Source organism: Dromiciops gliroides, chromosome 2, assembly GCF_019393635.1.
Source record: "Dromiciops gliroides isolate mDroGli1 chromosome 2, mDroGli1.pri, whole genome shotgun sequence".
NCBI lineage: Eukaryota > Metazoa > Chordata > Mammalia > Microbiotheria > Microbiotheriidae > Dromiciops > Dromiciops gliroides.
Window position 1 is genome coordinate 243,268,918 of NC_057862.1, and position 26,552 is coordinate 243,295,469.

Sequence of the window (26,552 nt, forward strand, 5' to 3'; positions counted from 1 at the left end):
GAGATTTACCTAGAACACTGAGAGGTTGCCCTGGGTCACACAGCCAAGATGCCTCTAACGAGGCAGGGCTTAAACCCTGGGCTTCCTGGCTTCCAGACCAACTCTCTTTCCACCTTGTAACACTGCCTCTCCTACTTAAAAGGCCCAATTTAAATCCTACTTCTTCCTAACTACTTTGACCCATACTCATCCTCTAAATTCTTTTAGCAGCTTTTGCAATTATTGGTCACATTTGAACTCAGGTCTTCCTGACTCCAGGCCTGGCACTCTATCTGCTGAGGCACCTAGCTGCTGAGAGGTAACAGGGAGTCCCAGTTAATTCCTGAGTAAGGCAAAGTCAAGGCCAGATGTGTGCTTTTAGGAAGATTATTTTGGCAGCTGTGTAGAGGATAGAACAGAGAAGGAAACCTGAAAGCAGGGAGACCAATTACAAAGTTATTACAATAGTCCAAGTGAAAGAAGATGAGGACTAGAATTGGCAGACAAGAAATATGTTTGTGATAGCTGTGTGACCCTGGGCAAGTCACTTAACCCTCACTGCCCTGGAAAGAAAGAAAGAAAGAAAGAAAGAAAGAAAGAAAGAAAGAAAGAAAGAAAGAAAGAAAGAAAGAAAGAAAGAAAGAAAGAAAGAAAGAAAGAAAGAAAGAAGGAAGGAAGGAAGGAAGGAAGGAAGGAAGGAAGGAAGGAAGGAAGGAAGGAAGGAAGGAAGGAAGAAGAAGAAAGAAAGAAAGAAAGAAAGAAAGAAAGAAAGAAAGAAAGAAAGAAAGAAAGAAAGAAAGAAAGAAAGAAAGAAAGAAAGAAAGAAAGGAAGGAAGGAAGGAAGGAAGGAAGAAAGGAAGAAAGAAAAAAAGAGAAAAGAAATATGTTTGTGAAAAGAGAATTGGCCAAACTCGGTGACTAACTGAATATGGGTGGTAAAGGGCAGTAAAAAATCAAGAATGGCTCCAACATTGCAATAAATGTTTATGAATTCCTGAATGAATAAATATGTACTAGGCTCACCATCTAGATACCAGGACTGGTATCTAGGCATGAGTTCAAGGACAGCAGACTTAATTAAGAGCATGTGCTATCCCCAGAAGCTGGGCAAGGCGGAAAAATGCATGCTACCAAGTCAAAGGTAAAATAAATGAATACATGGCAGGTTTCCATGGTGTAAAGTCAGGACAGAAGTCTATGTTCCTACCTTGAGATGCCCTCAGATCTATCAATAGCAAACCATAAAACCTTCCTCCTGTGACTTATATTTGGAGTCACTTGAACACTGCAGTGCTGCTACAAAAGAGAATACTGCAAAGCAGCCACAACCTGTAAAATCCTCAGTGTCCTTAAAAGAGGGGCAAAACGAGGTTTACTCACTCCTTCCAAAAAGGGGAGAACTTGCTACAATGAGAATACTTGGCTCAAGTATTGGCCCCTAATGGACCACAGGGAAAAACAAGTCAAGTAGTATGATGTCCTCCAAGGAACAAAGTCAGGGTTATTTCCCACCATCCTCCATCATGTTCAAATCTAGGTTCTGCTACTTGATACTTATGCAACCCTGGCCCGGGCCAGTTTCTACATCTGTGAAATGAGACTAGGTTATCACTAATGTTCCTTCCACGTTAAATTCTATGATCTTATACAATAAGACTAAGACTGACCTCACAGTTAGTTCCTGACCCTCCCCAGTTCCAAGCATCTCTGTCTCCAACTGACCTAAGCCCTGATGGCTGCATGGTCATACCCAAGACCTCATCACCACAAGGAACTATATACCACATCCAACCTGAATTCTCAAACTCCACTCTCAGAGCATAACTTTCTAGCCTCCCCTCACAGGGGACCTGCTTGCCCTCTTCCTCATGACTTCCATCGCACATGTGTGCACGCACACACGCACACGCCTTCCCTCCAACAAGATGACCTTCCATCTATTCTTTTTTTTTTGGGGGGGGGGGCTGGGAAATGAGGGTTAAGTGACTTGCCCAGGGTCACACAGCTAGTAAGTTCCATCTATTCTTTATGTATTTTGTGAGTGTACAGAGTTGTTTGCATGGTGTTTCTTCCATTCAAATGTGAGTTCTTTGAGCAGGACGCATATTTCCATCTTTTCTTTGTATCCCCAGTGTTTAACATAGTACCTAGCACATAATAAGTACTTCATATTCCCAGCTGAGTAACTGACTGCTCGACTCTGGCTTCACTTGCCTCCTCACCCAGTATCTACCCCCAAGGTGAACCACATCAATGATTCACTCCCCCCATTCCCAACCTGCTAATTCTCAACCTTGGGTAATTCCCACCATCCATTTTCTCCACTCTTATTTCTAAGACAGTGAGCATGATGATGTAGATTTCCCCCATTACAATTTTTTTTTTTTTTTTGGTGAAGCAGTTAGGGTTAAGTGACTTGCCCAGGGTCACACAGCTAGTAAGTGTCAAGTATCTGAGGTGGGATTTGAACTCAGGTACTCCTGAATTCAGGACCAGTGCTCTATCCACTGCGCCAACTAGCTGCCCCTTCCCCCATTACAATTTGATTAAGCTAGGTTCTCCCTGTGGCCTAGCAGTCCTTCAGCCAATCTCCAAGTCAGGAGGGACCTTGGCTGCCATAGACTCCAACTCAAACCCAACCAAGAATTGATAGCCAGAATGGAAAAAGGGATAGCACGCTGGCATTGGAGTCGAGAGAGACCTGAGGTAAATCCCATTTCTACTACAAGCTGGCTAACCATCAACAAACCACTTAGTCTCTAAGTTTCAGTTTCCTCTCCTCTCCTCTCACAAGGCTGTGGTGAGGATCAAATGATGTAAGGTGGGTAAAGCAATCTGTAAACCTTAAAGTGCTATAAGAATGCCAACTATTATTCCCAATCTCACCTATATTTCTTGGCATAGGACATTAGCCCTTTGTATAATTTTTTTTGGAGGGGGTGGGACAATGAGGGTTAAGTGACTTGTCCAAGATCACACAGGTAGTAAGTGTCAAGTGTCTGAGGCCAGATTTGAACTCAGGTCCTCCTGATCCAGGGCTGGTGCTTTATCCACTGCAACACCTAGCTGCCATTTGCCTATATTTCTTTTCTTTTTTTTTTTTTGTTTGCTTGTTTTTTGTTTTTTTGCAAGGCAATGAGGGTTAAGTGACTTGCCCAAGGTCACACAGCTAGTAAGTGTCAAGTGTCTGAGGCTGGATTTGAATTCAGGCCCTCCTGAATCCAGGGCCAGCGCTTTATCCACTACGACACCTAGCTGCCCTTTGCCTATATTTCTGATGAAAGCTCATCTAGCTTCTGTCCAGCAAAGGGGAACCTATGCCATCCAAGGCAGTCCAATCTACTTTGGAGACTTCTGATTGCTGGGACATTTTTTTTTCTTTTTGTTGTTCTGTCATTTGCAATCATGTCCAACTCTCCCAGACCCCATTTGGGGTTTTCTTAGCAGAGATACTGCAGTGGTTTGCCATTTCCTTCTCCAGTTCATTTTACTGATGAGGAAACTGAGGCAAACAGGGTGAAGTGACTTGCCCAGGGTCACACAGCTAGGAAGTATCTGAGACTGGACTTGAACTCAGGAAGATGGAGTCTTCCTGACTCCAGAACCAGTGCTTTATCCACTGTACCACCTTAAATTAAACTAAAATCAGCCTTGATGTAACTTTTATCTATTACTCCATGTTCTACCTTCTAAAACCAAGCACAAGTCTAATCCCTCTTCCATATGACAGACCTTCAAATATTTCCTAAATCTCCTCTCCAAGCTCAACAACCCTACCTCCTTCAACTGAACCTCAGAAAACATGGCGTCCAGTCCTCCTACCATCCTGCTCATTCCTCCTCTGAATTGGCTCCACTTTGTCACTGTCTTAAAAGCTGGAAACTAAATAGAAGTAAACCCAATTTTCCAAGTGTCATCTGACCAGGACAGAGCACAGTGAGACTATCAGCTCCCTCACAGGCTGGACTCCAAGCCTTTCTTGCTGCCAGTTAACATTAGCTTTTGAATGCCCCTTGAGACCTTAGATTCCTTTGAGCTTGTGGTCCACTAAAATCCCTAGATCTTTATCAGAACTCCCTTTTTTCTCCCTTTTCTCCTGCTTGTTCTCCCCTCTCAGCCTTCACCTCCCTTTCTTCCTTGCCCCCCTTTCTCTCTCTCTCTCTCTCTCTCTCCCTCTCCACACCCACTCCCTGTCTCTTCTCCACACACCTCCCCCAACTGACTCTTTTCCATCTGGCCACAAACAGGCCTATAGATTTCAGCAATCTTAAAAAAAAAAAATTAAAACCCCAAACTTTCCCTTGATCTACCATTTCAACATCAAACTTCTTACATAATTAGGTGATACCCTATTACCTTCTCACCACCCATTCATTTCTCCTGGAATCTGGCTTCTTACCCTGTCATTCTATTGAAAGTTCTCTCCAAGGTCTCCAAAGAACCTCTTATGCCCAGATCCACAAGGCTTTTCCCCCCTTGACCTCTCTCTAGGATACGTCACTACTTAACCACTGGCCCTTGGCTTTGGAGAAGCTGCCCTCTCCCGGGTCTACCTCTCCCTAACTGCTCTTTATCTCCTTCTTACCTCCCCAAATGCTGTTACTGCCCAGAGTTTGAAGTTTGACCCTCTTTGCTTGCTATAGTTTCACAGAGTTTTAAACTGGAAGGAACCTCACAGATAATCAAGTCCAAACATCTCATTTTATAATTGGGAAAGCAACAAGCACAGTATATTGGAAAAAAGCACTGTGTTTGGAACAGGAGGACCTGGGTTTGCATCTCAATTCTGCCACCTGCTACACCTCTGAGACCTTAGGTAAGTCACGATTTTTCTGGGTCTCAGTCTCTTCATCTGTAAAACGAGATCAATTCTACTTCCTGTCAACTCTATCTCCACAATTTTCCAAATCCGACCCCTCCTTCTCTATTTTCACTCATTGCTACCACCCTAGCTTAGGCCTTCCTTACCATCTTTTTTCCCCCCAGGAATAAATAAGGGTAATATATTTATAAAATGTTAGAACTGAGAAAGGATGGCTTACAGTGCACTGAAATACCTATATCTTTATCAGAAGAACTCCCCTCTTGGGGGCGGCTAGGTGGCGCAGTGGATAAAGCACCGGCCCTGGATTCAGGAGTACCTGAGTTCAAATCCAGCCTCAGACAGTTGACACTTACTAGCTGTGTGACCCTGGGCAAATCACTTAACCCCAACTGCCCCACAAAAAAAAAAAAAAAAAAAAAGAACTCCCCTCTTAGACCTTAGAAATTATCCAAGGCCCGGAGAGGTTAAGTGATTGGCTCAGAGTCACACAGCTAGTTCATGACAGAGGCAGGCCTAAAATTGAGTACATCAAGTCACGGCTATGCCACTCTGTCCTACTTTTGACACAAGCCATCAAGACATACTTAACAGGAGAAGCATGAAATAAGAGGCAGCACGAAGATTTTATTCCCCTTAACACTTCTCTTCAGGACCAAGTTTTCCTAGCTGAAAAAGAGTAAATACAGGAAGAGTTAACATTCCTACAGAAAAAAAGCTAATCCATACCTATCTATATTGGAATAAGGACCTGAAAACTGAAGTTCTCCAAGCACCTACAAATACAGACACAGAAAGGGCAAATAGGTCTTCTTGTCTTCAACTTGGCCTCAAAATCCACCCTTTTCAGAAGCTATTCCAAATTCTTTAATGGCTCTTTATTTGCCTGCCAGCCACCTTCATACCTCAGTTCCAACTTCAACCTCCAAAGGTCACTCCAGCTGCCACCCTGAGGGCCCAGTGCTCTTGACTGCTTAGGGTTCAACATATCTGGGTGACCCTGGACCTTCCCTCCCTCCCCTATCCACACAAATGTCCTTTCCACCCCTAACTGTATAATCAAAGCATCCCTAGAAAAAACAAGTCAATCCATAGTCCTGGGACTCCCTTAGACACTGCTCGGAGTTCCCTAACCAAACACCCTGCCTGACCACTACTTCTCTCTTCAGGATGGAAGCTCTGAAATATAAACACAGGAGTCAAGAGAAACCGAGAAAGGTAAATATATTTGAACAAGGGGAAGGATCCAAATAACGATGAAGTGCTGACATTCCAACCAGGGATAGAGGAAACAAGTGTCCTTTCAGAATCCTATTATCTTTAAGAGCCATAGGTGAAGTTAAATAGGTAAAACACAATGCCTGGAAGGAATTTGGTTCTGTTTTACTGACTTTAAAAGAGGAAAGAAGAGACGGGGCAAAGGGACACATTAGAGAAGAAAGAAGGAAAAAAGGGAAAAAAACTTACGATTGCAAATAAATGGAAAGATGAGAAGAGTATGCAAATGTTGAGGGAATTAGGCATCTCATGCTCTCATTCTTATCTGAACTGGATAAAAGAAGACTAGACAAATACATACAAACACACAGACAACTTTACAGAAGTAGGGGTTCGGGGCGGCTAGGTGGCACAGTGGATAAAGCACTGGCCCTGGAGTCAGGAGTACCTGAGTTCAAGTCCGGCCTCAGACACTTGACACTTACTAGCTGTGTGACCCTGGGCAAGTCACTTAACCTCCATAATAGCCCCACCAAAAAAAAAAACAAAAAAACCAGAAGTAGGGGTTCATGGGTATAGAATGTTGTATATGATGTACTTTTAAAATGTTTATTGATTTTACAAGATCTTTTTTCTTTTTTAATGCTTTATTATAAGGTATGGATCTCTGGAAGCGGGTATGGGGAGGAAAAGAGAAGAAAATGGAAGTAATGTTAAAAATATATCAATACAAGTTGTGGTATATGAATACAATGGAATACTATTGTGCTATAAGAAACGATGAGCAGGAGGAGTTCAGAGAAACCTGGAGGGTCTTGCGTGGGCTGATGATGAGTGAGATGAGCAGAACCAGAAGAACATTGTACACGGTATCATCAACATTGAGTGTTGATCTACTGTGATAGACTGTATTCTTCTCACCAATGCAATGGTACAGAAGAGTTCCAGGGAACTCATGATAGAAGAGGATCTCCAAATCCAGGAAAAAAAAAGAACTGTGGAGTATAGATGCTGAATGAACCATACTATTTCTTTTGGTTTTGGTGCTGTTGTTTTCCCTATTTTGAGGTTTTTCATCATTGCTCTGATTTTTTCTCTTATAACATGACTAATGCAGAAATAGAATTAATGTTGTTATGTGTATATATATATATATAAAACCTATACCAGATTACCTGCTGTCTAGGGGAGGGGGGAGGGAGAGAGGGAGGGAGAAAAATCTGAAATTGGAAAGCTTGTATAAACAAAAGTTGAGAACTATCTTTACATGTAACGGAAAAAATCTATTAATTAATTAATTAATTTTAAAAAATAAAAAATAAAAATATATCAATAAAACTTTATTTTCTAAGTCAAAAAATGGAACAGAGAAGCACCTGAATACAATAGCATAGTTTAAAACAACAACCCAGGAACACAATGATATAAATCATAAAAAACATCTGGGAAAATTGAAGAGGAATTTGTGAGAAATTAGGTTTAGATCAATTATATCATATCCTATAAAATAATAAAATCCAAATGGATATATAACCTATATATGAAAGATCACTTTATAAACAAATGAGAGAATAGAAGATACCATTTACAACTATGGATAGGACAAGTGTTCTTGAGCAAATAAAGGATGTTGAGGATTACTGGAAATAAAATGGATTAATTTAGTAACATAAAACCAAAAAGCTTTTGCATATACAAAAGCAATGGATTTAAAGAAGAAAAGTAGTTAACTGGGGGAAAAAAAAAAGTCTCTACAACAAGTTTCTCTGATAAAGGTGTTATATATTCACAATATATAGGGAATTGATACAAATCTTTAAGAGCTAGGAGCTAGTCACCTAATAGATAAATGATCAAAGTATATGAAAAGGAAGTTCTCAAAGGAAGAAATTCACAATATCAACAAATCCTATGAAAAACTGCTCTAAATCACCAAATAAGAGAAACTCCAATTAAAACAATTCTGAGGTTCCGCATGCACCCATCCACTGGAGGAGATGTGGGAGGACAGGTACAGTAGTGCTCTGGTCTAGCTCATGATAGAGCTGTGAACTGAATTAGTCATTTTAGAAAGTAATTTGGAATTATAAAAGTTACTAAACTGTACATACCCTTTAATCCAGTGATACTACTTATAGGCATATACTCCAAAGTGATCAAAGAAAGAGGGAAAGGATCCAGATGTACAAAAATATTTACTTTTTGTTGTAGGAAGGATTTAGAAATAAAGTGACTAGTCATCATTTGGGGAATGGCTGAAGAAATTACAATATATGATGGCAATATATGTCACTTCAATTTTATTAAGGCAATGCAATATTACTGTACTGTAAGAAATGATAGAAGAGACAGATTCAAAGAAACCTGAAGACCTGGGTGAACAGATACAGAGTGAACAGAACCAAGAGAGCAACTTGTACAATGCCTACAACACTGTAAAGAAAAACAATTTTTAAATATTTAAGAATTCTTTTTTTTTTTTAGTGAGGCAATTGGGGTTAAGTGACTTGCCCAGGGTCACACAGCTAATAAGTGTTAAGTGTCTGAGGCCAGATTTGAACTCAGGTACTCCTGACTCCAGGGCCAGTGCTCTATCCACTGCGCCACCTAGCTGACCCGAAATATTTAAGAATTCTTACCAGCCACAATTCCAAAAGACTGATGATGAAGTATGCTTCCTACCTCACGACAAAGAGGTATATTAGAAGTGCAGAATGAAATTTATGTTTAAAGACATGGACAGTGAGTGGATTTGTTTTGTAGGACTATGTTTATGTGTTGTAAGGGAAGGATTTGTTCTTTAGGGGGTAGAAGAATTGGGAAAATAAGTGGGCCTAGTGCTTGTGGTGCAAAAAAAATTTCAATGAAACATTTTTAAACGAACAAAAGAGAACAGAAGGAATTCAGGAAGACATAGTTTAAGCAGGACAGGTTTGGAATTAATTTGAATTTATTACATACTTTCAAAAACAAGAAATACATATTAGAGATTCACAATTTCATATATGATTCCCTTTTTTCGATTCTTCTATATATAAATGTTCATGTCTGTTGATAGTTGTCAAGTTCTAGATAACAAAAAGTTACAATTAAAACCCAGGAAAAAAGTCTGTACCTAGATTAGACGACGACCAGGGCACCTAATGGGGGAAGTGGGGCTGGGGGGGGGGGGAGGCGGGGGCAGGGAGACACAAAATTGTCCCAGAAGAGTGACCTTTAAAAGAATTCTTCTGAATGCTAACAGTCCTAGAAGTGGGTTCTAATCCCAGCTCTGTCATAAACTTAATATATGACTTTAAGGATGTCACTTCCATTTTGAGGGTCCATTTCTTCATTTGTAAAGTGAAAAGGTTGTACTGGATGATCTTTGAGGTTACTTAACTCAATAGGTGCCTCAAATTTCTTTTTCTATCTCATTTCCTCTCTTTCCCAGCCCCCTGAGCTCCCAACTCTAACTTCTCAACACATTTATATGTTTGGGACAATATGACTCTCAACATTACTTGTGGAAGGGAAAACCTATTATAGGGTTCCCTAAATTACCAGGATATCTACGGTTGTGGTGACCAATGAAGTCCATGTTCCAAAGGTAACCCAAGGGACTTGACCTTTCTTGTAAAAAAAGGTTACACTTCTGTTGATCAACTGTGATGGACTTGACTCTTCTCACCAATACAATGGTCCAAGATAGTTCCAAAGGACTCATGATGGAAAATGCTCTCCAAATCCAGGAAAAAAAAGAACTGTTGAACCTAGATGCAGTTCGAACCATACTATTTCTATTGTTTTTGTTGTTGTTGTCGGGTTTTTTTGAGGTTTTTCCTTTTTGCTCTGATTCTTCTCTTATTACATGACTAATGCAGAAATATGTTTAATGCGATTTTACATATATAATCTATATCAGATTACTTGCTGTCTTGGGGAGGGGGGAGGGAGAAAAACTTGAAACAAGAAATCTTATAAAAACAAATGTTGAAAACTATCTATACATGTAACTGGAAAATAATAAAATATTTATATGGGGGGAAAAAAAGGTTACACCTTACCCATGTTCAGATCTCAGCTTTTCCATTCAATAGCTGTTTTGCCGTAAGCAAGACACAATCCCTCTGAACTTCAGTTCCCCATCTTTAAAGTGAGGAGGTTTGAGAGATGATCTCTATAGTTCTGCCCATCAGGGATCCTCAGGTCAAAAAGAACACCATGTATGGTCCTTGACCTCCCTCCAACTGGCAAACAGGCCCTCCTCCTCCATCACAGGGCAAAAGGTTTGCACCTGCTAAACCACAGCTTTCTCACCACATCCTTCACAACCAGGATTGGGTATCCCACCTCCCAGAAGCCATGTCTGTAATGAATCAGCACTACCCTAGGAAGATAGAAGACACTGATCCGGTGGTTTTTTGGAACTAGACTCCAAGAAGACTTATCTAATAAGAACTGCTTTTGGACAGTTGTCATTGACACCTTCCAAACCTTAATTCAATTCCTGGCACAGAATTGCCTAGATCTTGAGGTCCCAGAAACCAGAGTGCCATACACTTTGGGGAAATGACTCAGGAACCCTTCACTGGGTTGGTCTCCTTTCCCTGTGGACAGTTTAGACAATTCTTTCCCACAAAGAGCCTAGAGACCAATGGATGATACTGCTGGAAGGAGCCTGGCTCTAAACATCTGAGGTAGGTCTCTGTATAACTGTAATGAACAACTAACCAATAAGCATTTATTAAGCAACAACTATGTGCCAGAACTGATACCAAAAAAGGCAAAATAAGCCCTAGCCTTCAAGGAACTTACTGTCCAAGGGAGGTACAAACAACGCACAAACAAAATGTGTTCAGGATCAGTTGGAGAAAATTAACAGGGAAGGCACTAGTTTTAAGAGGAACCAGGAAAAAATTTTCACTTAAAGTAGGATTTTGGCTGAATCTTGAACAAAGCCAGGAGATAAAGACAAGGAAGGAGAGAATTCTAGGAATGGAAAACAGCCAGTGAAAATGCACAAGAAAAAAAAAAGATCCTCTAGCTGACTCAGTAGCACCCCTGCATCCTTGGATGACAGTAAGAGTTCTTATCCAGACCTCATGGGAAAATGGGGCAGTCCCTAAGCAAAGGGCTCTATCTAGATGAGTAAAGATTTGCTACTAGCCTCCCCACCCACCCATAAAACAAGGCTTCCAGGAATGGGGAGGTCCTTGCTGGTAAACATGGGAATAGGGAAAGGATACAGGTATAGGATAAATCGATATTGACCCTGGCCCCAGAACAGGCCGCATTCAAGAAGTTAATAGGTTGTTTGGGCACAGGGTGAGTATAAATGGCGATTGCTTCTGTTTTGGCCAGAAAACCAAAGAGTGTTTCCCTCCCAGATTGATTTGTTTGTTTTTGACTCGGTAAAAGAGGCCATTCTTTGCCTCATTTCTTACCTAGCCTTAATCCCTGAATGGGCAAGGCCTAAAGCAAACTGAGACCTGGGAAAGACCTTAGCTTAAAAAGGCCAAGGTCTCCCACTGCATCCAGGGCCATCTCTAGTCCTACTGATGTAAATCCCGCCACTGGACCCAGCTGGTTCTGGAGGAGAGAGTGAGGCTGGTGACTCTGCACAGCCCTGCCTCACTTAAATCCAATTCACTGCAAGTCATGCCATCACCTCCCAAGGTCATGGTCCTCTTCCAGAAAGAAGGGCTAACAACAAGAATGAGGTTGACCATACCCACAGCATTCCCTGTGTGTAATTTAAGATTCTAAATGTGGATTCTAATGTGTTCCCCCAGTTTGGGGGAAACTGACTAAAAATCACTGATAAAACGAGTTTAGGTTTTTAAGGGTTTATTGGAAAATAGAAAGAAAAAGATTGAGAACAGAATTCTAACAGCCTGGCATTCCTATCTTTCCTCAAATTTCCTGTGAAGTCCTCTGCCGCTACCACCATCAAGTCCGGAAACCAAAAAGGGCCAGCGCTCTCTGCGCAGGCTCCCTTTCCTCCTTCCTGTCTCCTCCCAGACCATAGGAGGCTCCTCCAGTTGATTGGCTGGTAGACTTGATAGACAGCACCCATGAGCAAACGTCATTTCCTGACGCCAAGGAAAAGCCACAATGCCTCTGAGGCATTTTCCTCATGGTGGAGCTCTCCACAGCAAGTCTCCAGTAGGTGGCGTCATTCCAATCATTACACCTGGATCTCCCAGGCTAGTCCTTTCAAAAAAGGAAATGAAGTTAATCTAGCATGACTTTGATGAAGCTACAGCTACTGTTTTTGTTTTTGTAATTAGCTCCCCTAAGAATCTACTTACCATCCCATGGGGGCAGCTAGGTGGTGCAGTGGATAAAGCATGGGTCCTGGATTCAGGAGGAACTGAGTTCAAATCCAGTCTCAGACACTTGACACTTACTAGCTATGTGACCCTGAGCAAGTCATTTAACCCTCATAGCCCCACCCCCACCCCCAAAAAAGAATCTATTTACCATCCCAGTGACTTGACAAACGAAAACAACCCTCCACAGCTACAACTCCCTGGTGTGTTTTTTCTCCCTACTGCAGCGTGAGCTTGTTGAGTAAAGGAATTGTCTCTTTTTTTAATTTGGATCCTTAGCATTTAATCACAGTACTTGGCACACAGTGCTTAATAGATTAGTTTTCATTCATTCAATGATTTCTGTTTGTGCAGTGAATGCAGATCAAGAAGACCCAAGTCCAAATCTGGATTCGAACACTAACTAGCTGTGTGACCCTGGGCAAGTCACTGAATTTCTATCTGCCTCAGTTTCCTCAACCAAAAATTGGGATAATAATAGCACCTACCTCCCGGAACTGTTGTGAGGATCAAATGAGGTAATATCTGTAAAGCGCTTAGCACAGTACCTGGCACAAAACAGGTTCTGTCAAAATGCTTATTCCTTATCCCCTCCTCCTCTCCAAAGTGGGAACTAGAATCTGGATCCCCAAGCCCTACTTTAGTGTTCTTGCCTGTCTACAGAAAGCTAACTCACTTAATTCTGCCACCTGTAGCTCCACTATTCATCTAGCCACATATCCTGAACACCATACTTTCCCTACATAATATTCAATAAGAGGGAAAGAAAAGTTTTAGAAGAAAAAAAAACCCACAGGAATTCTTTGAACAATAGATACCCCAAACTTCAAGTCTGGAAAAAGTTTAGGAGCCCATGTATTGTGCTGTACTAGATGACAAAATGGATTAAGTCCCCACAAGTAATCAGTGAAGAATTATTCACTAATGGACAAGAGACTTGGTAAAATACAAAATAAAAAGTTTTCTGCACATTGTCTACTCTCAGATTTGACTTAATCTGCCTCATTCCATTCACACATACACATACACACATATCCCAGATTACTCACTTCCCCTCTGCATCCATTGGGAACTGATTAAGGAAAAGAACACAAACAGGAGTCAGGAGCCCTGATTTTTTTGGTCCCACCTATGCCAATAACTTGCTGTGTGACCTTGCACTTAGTCCCACTTCTCTGGACCTCAATCTCTTTATCTCTAAAAACAAACAAATAAACAAACAAACAAACCTTGAACTGGATGGGATATCTAAGGTTTCTTTCCAGCTCAAAAATTAATTTTTGTTAGTTTTGTGACATCTGGCTCAAGATCAAGCTGGAACACACGCCATGTCTGGGACAAATGTTGCTAGCCCTCTATCATTACCCAATTCAAGTTCCTTTTATCTTCTCTTACAAATCCCAATCCCACCCACTCCTTCTACCTTTTTCTCTCTATTCTTGTTCCCTTGCCTATGTCTTTGTTCTTCTGGGGTCATGGGCACTGAGGGCTAAAAATTCTGTAAATTCACTCTAAACATCAACTCCCATCCTCCTAAAGCAATGGTCTCCGAAGTAGAGGCTATGGCCTGACTCCCAAAAAGTCTATGATCAACTACTCACAGGGTTGATAAGATCTCACAATCCTCCCACAGTAAATTACAGGCTTATTTCCAATACAACCACACCTACCCTTACCCCAACACCCTCCCATCTGCCCCATTATTCCCCATGGCAAGATCCCAACCTCCTTGACTTCGCCCAGCATGATAACTCCTCTGGGGAGTTATCACCTAACCACTACATAGTACCTATAGCAGCAAGTATTTAGGTGCCACCACCCCACCCCAGCAGCATGCCCATCCCCGTTTCAAGACTCTGGCAGGCATCCTCTAGAGAAGGACATCACCATTCTTCCAAGTTACCTTGGTGTCATTTTCCAATTTTCACTCTCCCTCACTCTACATAAATCAGTGGAAAAGTCTTGTTATTTCTACCTCTACATTTCTCTTAATGAAGCTACCATCTTTGTTCAAGCACTCTTCACCTCTAGTGTGGATTATTGAAATAATTTCCTAGTGGGTTTCTCCTCATTGAATCTATCTTTCACAAACCACCCAATGATTTTCCTAAACTCAATAAATTCCAGCAGGTCCCTAATGACTCTGGAATTATATATTATTTCATCTTTATCTTGCCCTTTAAAAAATTTATATTTTTATGCGTTTGATAATGTAAATAACTTTTAGCACAGCAGTACATCCATATACTTTTAAAATAAATATACAAATATTGGGAGTGTATGCTTAATTTTTTTTTTCTGATAGCTGTGTGCAATCCAAAAAAGTTTAGAGACCACTGTCCTAGAGAACCAATCCCTTCAAGATAAGGGGAACACACAACTCTTAACCTCAACAGGAAATTCATTAGACAGGTATGGGACCTTTCTGGAGGGTTTGCTAGTCTCTAAAGACCTAAGAAAATCAGGCATAATCATCTTTCTAATAAAAAATATGAAAAGATAGGGACAGCTAGGTGATGCAGTGGATAAAGCACCGGCCCTGGATTCAGGAGCAGTTCAAATCCTGAGTTCAAATCCAGCCTCAGACACTTGACACGTACTAGCTGTGTGACCCTGGGCAAGTCATTTAACCCCCATTGCCCCAGAAAAAAAAAATGCAAAGATGCAAACAAGTAGGAAATAGCATCTTAAATGAAGGTATAAGAGTCCAGATGTACTGTATGCAAAGCAATTTAGGGACAGGCACTAGCCACCACCTCCATGTCCCTGTCACTCTGATACTACTCAGAAGAGATGCTGGTTAAACTGCTGACTGAGAAGGGGGCTGGCTGTACCATGAGGTCTATTTTCAGAGGGTTCAATCAACACCCTGTACTACGCAGGCTTTAAGTGGCTGGTCAAACCCCCTACTAGAGCCCCTTAAAAGAAATGCGAGTGTAGGGTGAGGCTGTGTGGAGGACTTAAAAAAACGAGGCAGGTGGTCTTGAGGAAAAACCACCAATCAAGGGCTTGGAGACACCCAGGTTACAGTCCCAGCCTGGCCACTTAATTAGCCAATGACCTTGGGCAAATCACCTCTCTGGGCAAGCAGTTTCCTCATCTGTAACAAGATGGGGTTGGCCTAGGTGATCCTTCAAAGTCCCCTTGTCCACCGCAAACCTTACCAAAAGCTCGTGGATCTACTGATCGATTCAATGGCTCTACAAACTGTCAGTTAGGAGCATGACTCATAAAAAAAAGATTTTATACAAGGGGTCAAATGAATTTTCATGTTAGATTCCAAAGAATCTCCGTAACCGAGATATTTTAAAATAGAGGGACAAAGCAATCCTCGCCCAAGGCAGGGGGAGGCTGGAGAAGGGTCACTCCTCTGCTGCAGAGCCTGCTACTAGGGAAAAGGGCGGCTGATGGGGCAGAGAGGGGTGTAGGGGTGATGAGGCGGCCCCAGGTAAGTTACAAAGGACAATACGCCCCCCCCCCCCCTTTATCCTCCCTCTCCCGGGAGCCGCTCTGACGTGCGGGAAGCTCAGACGTGCCAAGCTGCGGACAGGGCAGGAGCGGACAGGAGAGGGCAGAGGCTCCTCCGCCAAGCGCCGGTTCCAAGGGAAGAGAGGCGGCCACCAGCAGAGACCCCTCCACGAGGGGGAAGGGGTTATACTGACAGAGTCCCCCGGCCCCGCAAAGAAAAGACGGGGTCGGGGTCGGGGAAGAAAGAAAGGAGAGAGACCCCCAGCGGCGCAGCGGAGAGCCTGAAGCAGCGGCCCCGCGCCCCCCCAGGCCCTTCCTCCTACCTCCACCCGCTCTCCAGCTCCCGCCAAGTACCTGAGGGTCCCCTGAAAAGGTTGATCTCTTCTTCCGTGACCAGATAATCTACTCTTCCGTTCATGCTTTACCCAGGGCCCAGGGTTTTCCAACCCCCGACTGGATTCACTCCCCCCCCAGTCGTGTTCACAGGACTGAAGGTGAAAAAAAAAAAGAGCCTCAGATGCAGCAGCAGCACTTTCAGTTTCATCAGCCGCCCCGGACAGGAAGAGGAGGAAGGGATACACCGGGAATTCTGGGGAATGTAGTTCCCGGTTTTGTCCTCCTAGTTGCTGTACTGAGTCTCCTTGTTTGGAGGTAAAGTGAGTGAGAATATGCACCAGGTGCTAACAGCACCCTTATATTTCCAGGACCCTGTATGCCTGTGGTTCAGTTGATCCTCAATAACACACTGGGAAAGTGATTCCCCAATAACACCGGGGAATTTTGTAGGAGGGGAAACTGAGGCAGTCAGTTGGTTATTAACAACAACAATAATAATAGCTAACATTTATACATTTTTTACTGTGTGCCAGAAACTGTGCTAAGCACTTTATAATTATTATCCCATTCGATCCTCACAACAACCCTGGGAGATAGGTGCTATTATAATCCCCATTTAACATATGAAGAAATTGAGACCAAAAAAGTCAAGTGACTCACCCAGGGTCACACACCAAATTTGAACTCAGATCTTCCTGATTCCTGGCTGCCACATAACCCAGTACTGCACTGGAGAAGATTTGGGGTTAATTACTAAGGGCCTCAGTTTTCCTTATATGTTTTTGTTTTTTTTAAAAAGGATGCCTGTTGTACCTCCTTAACAGGGTCTTATGAGGCCCAAATGAGACAAACTATATAATCCATTAGATGGTAAACTCCTTGGGGGTAGAGACTGTCTTTTGTCTCCTTTTGTAATCCCAGTGATTAGCACATAGTAGTCACTTTATGTATATGTGTGTGTATATGTATATATGTATATGTAGTATATATGGATTGATTGAAATGTTTAAGTGTAAGGGAATAAGCATTTATATAGTGTCAGATGCTTTACAAATATTATCTAGGGGCAGCTAGAAGGCGCAGTGGATAAAGCACCAGCCCTGGATTCAGGAGGACCTGAGTTCAAATCTGGACTCAGACACTTGCTAGCTGTGTGACCCTGGGCAAGTCACTTAACCCTCATTGCCCTGTAAAAACAAAAACAAATATTATCTCATTGGATATTCACAACCACCCTAGAAAGTAGGTGCTATTATTATATTCATTTTACAGTTGAGGAGAGTGAAGCAAAAAGGTTAAGTGATTTGCCCAGGGTCATATGCCTGGTGTGTGAGACAGTATTTAAACTGTCTGGCCTTTCTGACTCCAGGCCTCTGTGTGTGTTGAAAACCTTAAAGCTCAATAGAAATGTTAGCTATTCATATATTAGGTACTTAGCACTTGTTTTCTGAATTTGTTTAAATTAAATGTTTAATTGTTCAAACAATTAAATGTTTATCAATATCTTTTATTTTTACATCACCTTCATTTCCCAATATATTCTCCCTCCCCCTCCCAGAGCCATCCTTTGTAGCAAAGGGGGGAAAAATACTTCAGCAAAACTAACCAACATATTGTATGAGATGATTTTGGATTTGAGTCAGATTAAACTCAAGGATGGGGTCTGGAAGGTATAGTTAGTTTAAAAGTTTATTGCTTGTCAAATTCTCACTGTCTCCTTTAAGTTTTATTGCCAATTAATAGTATTTTTACTTCTGCTCAGTCTCCCCACTTGTCAGCTACATCTTAGTTTTATCTGGAATCCATCATTTGTCAGAACCCCAGTCCCTGTTGAGTGGGTTGGGGAGTTTGCCCACCAATTCAATACTTGGGACTCAAAAAGAAAGGACAAGGCTCAGCACAGGATTCGGCAATTAAGTTGAGACCAGATGTTAAGTGACGTCTCTTTTTCTCAGAGCAGAATCCCCTTGACCCTAGGTTCTCAACAATGGATTATTCTTTTATTCTTTATTCTTTTCTTTGATTTCCCAACATAGCCGAAGATAAATTTTTTTTAATCAGATCATCTTTATTATAATTTAGTTTTTGTTTTTGTTTTTGTTTTGTTTTTGTTTTTTTTTTAGTGAGGCAATTGGGGTTAAGTGACTTGCCCAGGGTCACACAGCTAGTAAGTGTTAAGTGTCTGAGGCCGGATTTGAACTCAGGTACTCCTGACTCCAGGGCCGGTGCTTTATCCACTGTGCCACCTAGCTGCCCCCCCGAAGATAAATTTTAACCCTATCATCCTTCTAAAAGTAACACGACTACAAAACAATGCTGAAACACCTGAGTGACTCTTCCTGTTATTCAAGTTGAATATCTTTAGAGACAGGGGCCAGGAGAGGGGAGTCAGTGGGAACTGTGAGATCTGAAACATCTTACTGTCACTCCCCCATTCCCTCTTCCTTCAGTTTGACCTTGTTCCCCCTCCCCTTTTCCCCCTTGTTCCTGGAACACATATGCATGTCTCCATACATTGATCACAAGCTAAACACGCACTCTGGGTGAGACAGGATTGGATGTTAGATTGTGAGCTCGCCCTAGTGTGCATGGGGACTTCCCCTCTGACCAACATTCCTATAAAAGGTCAAGGCATGTATTAACTATTGCGACTCAGTCATTGAGTTTGCCCATTCCTGCAGGAATGTAATAAATCTGTCTCTGCTTGACTTGGTGGTCTCCTCAAGTTATTTGGGTAAACTGAGGCAGCTTGCCCCAAACAATATCAAACAAGTTCAGTGGTATATGAAGTGTTTGACACACATAGTCCCCTACCTGGGTAAAAAAATAATAAAACGGGGTGGGGGGGAGAGTGGAAATGCATTCTCATCTCTCTTCTTTGGGGTCAAGTTTGGTTATTAAAATTTCACAGCATTTAGTAACAATTTTTTTTAAATAAATGCTTGCTGACTAATTTATTATCCTAGAAAGCTCTGCCCGCAGAACACCCACCTAGAAAGCCAGGATGGAAAGGTTTTAAATATGGGTCTGTGACAGCCTGTGTCTGTTGTCTTAGGACCAGCTTAGATAAATTTAGAGAGGCTTATCCCTAGAAAATTGACTGCCAGCTGATTAATTGTTTGGCCAGAGCCACTCATATAACCATCTGCTAAGGAGCCTACAGTTGAGCTCTGTAAAACTGGAGGGATTACCCAGAGGATCAGAATCAAAGATCCTTAAATTAGTAGCAAAGCCAGGTGCATAACCCAGACTGTCAGAACACTGCCCCATTAACCTTGTAGAGGAAGCCTAAGGATATGAATAGAGGATAGCGGTGGCTTTGACGTCAGCTTCAAATCCTGGCTCTGCTACTTAACACCTTAATGACCCTCTCCCAGCCTCAGTTTCCTCTTTTGTTAAAAGGTGATAATAGTAGCAACTACTTTACAAGATTGTTATGAGACTCAAGTGAGATATTTTATCTGTTTTGTAAACCTTAAAGGAGCCATGCAAGTTTAATTGGGGGCAATTTAATTGAGGCAAGTCGCACTGATCTGCAGGAACCTGGGACACTTCTGGTGGTCCACTTGTGCTTTGGTTCAACAGTGAAGAGTCTGACCCTTTGAGATGACACAGCAAACCTTGGGTGGGTCCCTTGGGGGCTCCCTCCCCTCTCCCTCTCTTCCCAACTCTCTTGGTGTCTCTCCTTCCCTCCCTTCTGCCTTCCCCCTTCCCCATCTCTCTCTCAGCAACCTCAACCTCATCGGCTTTCATGGATTATCATTTCTATGGACATGACACATACATGTGTGTATATGTATGTGTGTATGTTTATATGTATAGGTATTCTATATATGTGTATGTATATGTATATGTATTTGTATGTGTGTAAACATATATATTATATATGGCAAAAGTGTGTGTGTATATATATGTGTGTGTGTGTGTGTGTGTGTGTGTGTGTGTGTGTGTATAAAATCTTAAAGCTCAATACAAATGTTAGCTATTCACATAGTAGGAAGACACACACACACACACACACATATCCAGCCCTGATATCTCTCCCCTGAGAATCCTTCCTTATCATTCATCTACTAGGCACCTCAAACTCAACATGTACAAAACTGAATTCAGGCCTAGGCTACAACAACCCCCAAACTAGTTACAACTCTTATTCCAAATTCAACATGTACAAGGCAGAATTCATTCTCTTCCTCCTCAACCCCACCCCCACTTCCAAATTTCCCTGTTCCTGAGGAAAGTACCATCATTCTTCCAGTCTCCCAGGTTTGTAACCTTGGCATTCTCCTTGACTCCTCACTCTCCCTCACCTTACAAATCAATTACCAAATCTTGTTGTTTCCACCTTCCTATCTCTACATCTGATCTCTTCTCCCCACTCCTATAGCTAAACACCTTAGTTTAGTCTCACAGACTATTACAACAGACCCCTAAAGGCAACTGTTGGCTCTCTCAGGTCTCTCCATCTTCCATCCTGCTGCCAAAGTGGTTTTCTTCACATTCTGATCTGACCATATGCCCTACTCAGTAAACTCCAGTGACTCCTTATTGCATCTAGGATAAAATATAAACTCTTATGTTTAGTTTTTAAAGCCCTTGCAACCTGGCTTCAGCTGACCTTTCCAGCCTCATTGGACAGTACTCCCACATTTTGTAATCTAGCCACACTGGCCTTTTCTGTCACATACATAACATTCCATTTCCTGTCTTTGTGCATTTGTACAAACTGAAATGCAACGTGAAATGGTGAAATAAAGTTGAAATATTGAAAATTTAAGGAAATTCAAGGTGTCTCATAACTAAATCAACTGACTTGGAAAGCAAATCATTGAGAGATAATTTAAGAATTATTAGACTTACCTGAAAGCCATGAACAATAAAAGGAGGGAGATGGGTGGGGCAGGAAGGGAAAGGAGGGGAGAGGGGGAGAGATTGGATATCATATTTCAAGAAATTATGAAAGAAAATTGTCCAATTATCTTAGAATCTGAAGGCAAAGTAAAAATAGAATCTACTGATCACCTCATAAAAGGAACCACAAAATGAAAACTCCTCAGAATGTCAAGTCAAAATTCAGAGCTTCCAGATTAAAGAAAAAAAATCAGGCAAGTTGCCAGAAAGAATTTAAGTACTGAGGACCCTTAATCAGGATCATAGAAGATTTAGCAATCATTCACTACTTGCTATGTCTACTTTATAGAACACTTCCAAGCATTCCTGATGAAAAGATTAGAAATTGGTAGAAACTTTGAAATACAAACACAAGAATGAAGAAAAATACAAAAGTTAAATACAAGGAAGCAATCTGGAAAGAGTTTAGAAAAAGGAAGTATTTGCATTCTAATGTAGAGGGGGTGAGCATCCCCTAAGAACCATGATGTCAACAGGGATCACAGAGGGAGACAAATAAGATGGAGTGATGTAGTAAAGTTAGTAATGATTTTTGTTATGTCTTGACAATCTTAAAAGGAGAAATGACTAAGTGGGGCAGAGCCAAAATGGCAGAGTAAAGCCAAGAAGCTGCCTGAGCTCTCCTAAATTTCCTTCAGAAACAATGTTAAATTAAGCCTCTCAACGGATTCTGGAATTGTAAAACCTGAAAAAAGATGAACTGAAACAATCTTCTGACTTAAGAAAACCTAGAAGGTCTTCAGGAAAGGTCTGTCTCACCTGGGTAAAAGGGGAGTACAGCTCAATGCAGAGGGTGTCTGGGCAAGCCAACAAAAGGCTCTTTGCCACAGCACAGATCAGCAGCTAAGTACCTTTGGTCCTACATCAGCAAGCTAGTGGCACAGTAGGGCAGTTGTGAGGCCCCCAGCCCCAATGCAGAAGGCAATCTGCCAGCTGCTGAGGCCTCAGAGAAGAAAGCCAGTGACTGGGCCCCTGACCCCCAGCAAAAGAAGCTTGAGACTGTGCACACTATACTTAACTTTAAAAGGCATGAAAGAAGCTAAAATATGAATAAGAAAACCAAAAGGCCCTCTTGGGAGAGCTAAAAAAAGATATTATAAACCAAATAAGAGAGGTAGAAGAAAAATAGGGAAAAGAAATGAGAGTTATGCAAGAAAAAAGTCAATAGCTTCAAAAAAAAAAGAAAATAATGCCTTAAAAATACAATGGGACAAATGGAAAAGGAGGTGAAAAAGCTGGCAGAGGATAATAATTCCTTAAGAATCAGAATTCGGCAAATGAAAGCTAATGACTCAATGAAACAACAGGAAGAAGTAAAGCAGAATCAAAAGAATATAAAAGTAGAATAAAACATAAAATATCTCTTCAGAAAAACAAAAGACCTAGAAAATAGATCCAGGAGGGACAACTGAAGAATAATTGGACCACCTGAGGACCATGATCAAAAAAAGAGCCTGGACAGAATATTTCATGACATCATCAAAGAGAAAAAAATGGCCATTGAAAGAATCCACTGATCACCTGATGAAAGAGACCCCAAAAAGCAAACTCCAAGGAATATTGTAGCCAAATTCCAGAATTATCATGTCAAGGAGAAAATACTGCAAGCAGCCAGAAAGAAACAATTTAAATCTCAAGAAGCAACAATCAGGATCACACAGGACCTAGCAGTTTCAACATTACAAGATCAGAGGGCTTGGAATATATTACAGAAGGCAAAGGAACTTGGATTACAACCAAGAATGTACTGCCCTGCAAAATTAATCGTAATCTTTCAGGGGAAAAGATGGGCATTCAATAAAATTTAAAACTTTCCTAATGAAAAGCCCAGAACTGAAAAGAAAATTCAATCTACAAATACAAGACTCAAGAGTAGTATAAAAAGGTAAATCATGGTACTCAATAAGGTTTAAATGTTTACATCTGCACTTGGGAAGAAGAGAACTAGATCTTTATTGGGACAGATAGGAGTAGTACACATAGACAGAGGATGTGGGTATAAGTTGATTTTGATGTAATGATATTAAAAAAACTTAAGGGGTGACAAAAAGGATTATACTGGGAGAAGAGGCACAAAAGACCTATTACAATAGAGGGAAAGAAGGGAGGGGTGAGCATTTTTTCAACCTTACTCTCATCTGATTAGGTTCAAAGAGGGAATAACATAGACTCAATTGGTTTATCTTACGCCATAGAGAAGTAAGAGGGGAAAGGGGAAAGAAAAGGGTAGGGTGCTGATAGAAAAGAAGGTAAAACTAGGAGGCAAAGGGGAAAGAAAAAGGGAGGTGGGGCTGATAGAAGGGAGAATAGATTGAGGGAGGTGGTGGTCAGAAACAAAACACTGGTGAGAAAGGACAGAGGAAAAAGAAAAAGAAAAGTATAAACAAGGGGGAAAATAGGATTCAGGGAAGGTAAATGGGACGAACTCTCCCATAAAATAGGAGTGGATAGCAGAATCCTACAATATGTTATTTACAAGAAACACATTTGAAGCAGAGAGATACAGAGTTAAGGTAAAAAAAGACTGGAGCAGGATATATTATAGTTCAGCTGAAATTAAAAAAAAAAAGCAGGGGTAGCATTCTTTATCTCAGACAAAGCAAAAGCAAAAATAGACCTAATTAAAAGAGATAAGGAAGGAAACTACATCTTGCTAAAAGGTACCACAGACAATGAAGTGAAAATATATGCACCAAGTGGTACAACATCCAAATTCTTAGAGAAGAAGTTAAGTGAGCCACAGGAAGAAATAGACAGTGAAACTATATTAGTGGGGGACCTCAACCTCCCCTTCTCAGAACTATATAAATCTAACCACAAAATTAAAGAGAAAGAAGTTAAGGAGGTAAATAGAATTTTAGAAAAATTAAATATGAATGTGAATAGAAAGGAATATACTTTTTCTCATTGGTACATGGACCTACACAAAAAGTGACCATGTATTTATTAGGGCATAAAAACCTCACATTCAAATGCAGAAAGGCAGAAATAGTAAATGCATCATTTTCAGAACATGAAAGGGCCATGGAAAGATAGACCAAAAATGAATTGGAAACTAAAAAATTTCATGTGAAAGAATGAATGGGGCAAACAACAAATCAGAGAAACAGTAATTTCATCAAATAGAATGACAACAATGAAACAACATACCACAACTTATGAGATGCAGCCAAAGCACTATTTAGGGGAAATTTTATATCTCTAAATACCTACATGAATAAAAGAAAGAGGAGATCAATGAATTGGGCATGCAACTAAAAAAGCTAGAAAAATAAATTAAATATCACCAATTAAATACAAAATTAGAAATTCTGAAAACTAAAGGAGAAATTAATAAAATTGAAAGTAAGAAAAACTATAGAATTAATAAATGAGACTAACAGCTGGTTCTATGAAAAAAACAATAAAATAAATGAACCTTTGGTTACTTTGATTTTTTTTTTCTTTTCTGGGCAGGGCAATGAGGGTTAAGTGACTTGCCCAGGGTCACACAGCTAGTAAGTGTTGTGTTTGAGGCCAGATTTCAACTCAGGTCCTCCTGAATCCAGGGCTGGTGCTCTATCCACTGTACCACCTAGCTGCCCCTGGTTACTTTGATTTTTAAGAAAATAAAACCAAATTACCAGTATCAAAAATGAAAAGGGTGAATTCACTACCAATAAAGAAGAAATTAAAGCAATAATTAGGAGCTATTTTGCCCAACTATATGTTAATAAATTTGACAATCTAAATGAAATGGATGAATATTTACAAAAATATAAATTGCCCAGATTACCAGAAGAGGAAATAAAATCCTTAAAAAAGCCCATTTTAGTGCTCGCTTCGGCAGCACATATACTAAAATTGGAACGATACAGAGAAGATTAGCATGGCTCCTGCACAAGGATGACACGCAAATTCGTGAAGCGTTCCATATTTAAAAAAAAAAAAAAAGCCCATTTTAGAAAAAGAAATTGAACAAGCCATCAATGAACCCACTAAGAAAAAAATCTCCAAGGCTAGATGGGTTTACAAGTGAATCCTACCAAACATTTCTTTTTCTTTTTCTTTTCTTTTTTTTTTAGTGAGGCAATTGGGGTTGTGACTTGCCCAGGGTCACACAGCTAGTAAGTGTTAAGTGTCTAAGGCCGGATTTGAACTCAGGTACTCCTGACTCCAGGGCCCGTGCTCTATCCACTGAGCCACCTAGCTGCCCCACCAAACATTTAAAGAACAATTAATTCCAATACTATATAAACTATATGGAAAAAGAGGTGAAGAAAAGATCCTGCCAAATCCCTTTTATGAGACAAATATGGTGCTGGTGCCTAAACCAGGAAGAGCAAAAACAGAGAAAGAAAATTATAGACCAATCTCCCTAATGAATACTGGTACAAAAATTCTAAATAGAATATTAGCCAAGCGATTACAGCAATGTATCACCAGGATAATACACTATGGCTAGGTGGGGTTTAAACTAGGAATGCAGGTCTGGTTCAATATTAGAAAAATTATCAACATAATCGACCACATCAAAAACTAACCAAAATCAAGTGATTATCTCAATAGATGCAGAGAAAGCTTTTGATAAACTACAGCGTCCATTCCTATTAAAAACACTACAGGAAGGGGCAGCTAGGTGGTGCAGTGAATAAAACACTAGCCCTGGATTCAAGAGTACCTGAGTTCAAGTCCAGCCTCAGACACTTGACACTTACTGGCTGTGTGACCCTGGGCAAGTCACTTAACCCCCATTGCCCCACAAAAAAACAAAAACAAAACAAAACAAAAAAACACTACAGGGGCAGCTAGGTGGATCAGTGGATAAAGTACCAGCCTTGGATTCAGGAGGACCTGAGTTCAAATCCGGCCTCAAACACTTGACACTTACTAGCTTTGTGACCCTGGGCAAGTCACTTAACCCTCATTGCCCTGTAAAAATTAAAAGAAAAACAAAACCCACTACAGAGGAAAAGGCAGTGAGCTCTCAAACTCATGACACGATTGCTCCAAAAAACATCCAAATAATGCCATAGGACAATGCCTGGAGCAGCAAAACCCACAGAAGAATGTGCTGAAATCATCTTCTAACCAAGAACGGCTTGGAAGGTCAGAAGGAGGGAGCTGCTATGTTGAGACAGGAATGGAGCCCAACCCCACAGTCACCCTGACACAGATCCAGTGGCAGGAAGGCCTCACCAGAGGAGACCCCTAGAGCCTCTGAATCAGCTGAAGTGCCAGTGTCGTCTGGAACTAAGCTCACAGTCTGGTGAGAGGGCTGAGCCCTTGGCAGGGGGGAGACTACAGGGGTCTATGCTGGTGCTGAGACAGAACTTGGGTTTTACACCCCTGCTGGGAACCAGGAGGTAGGCTTCAATAGCAGGGGCCCAGGCTGGGGAGGGGCACAGGCTTGTCAGAGCTAACAACCACAGCACACACAACTGGTTGATTAGCAAGTTGGTCTAGGATCATCTATGGACCAGGGAACAGGCCAGGCAAATGAAGAACCTGATCCTCCTTAAATC

General features: G+C 41.2%; 1 protein-coding gene and 1 non-coding gene across 2 annotated transcripts in view; one reads left to right on the forward strand and one right to left on the reverse strand.

Annotated features, from left to right (window-relative positions):
• Nucleotides 1-16,367, reverse strand: part of LOC122740856 (synaptojanin 2 binding protein) — a 32,341-nt gene extending 15,974 nt beyond the window's left edge. Inside the window, exon 1 of the mRNA XM_043983652.1 lies at nucleotides 16,156-16,367. Within this exon, the coding sequence (XP_043839587.1) occupies nucleotides 16,156-16,219 (64 nt within the window). The 5' untranslated portion in view covers nucleotides 16,220-16,367. The remainder of the gene's footprint in view (nucleotides 1-16,155) is intronic.
• Nucleotides 16,368-24,861: 8,494 nt separating this feature from the next.
• Nucleotides 24,862-24,968, forward strand: LOC122744780. Its single transcript, XR_006355126.1, has one exon. It is a non-coding gene; the product is annotated as a U6 spliceosomal RNA (small nuclear RNA).
• The last annotated feature ends 1,584 nt before the right edge of the window (nucleotides 24,969-26,552 follow it).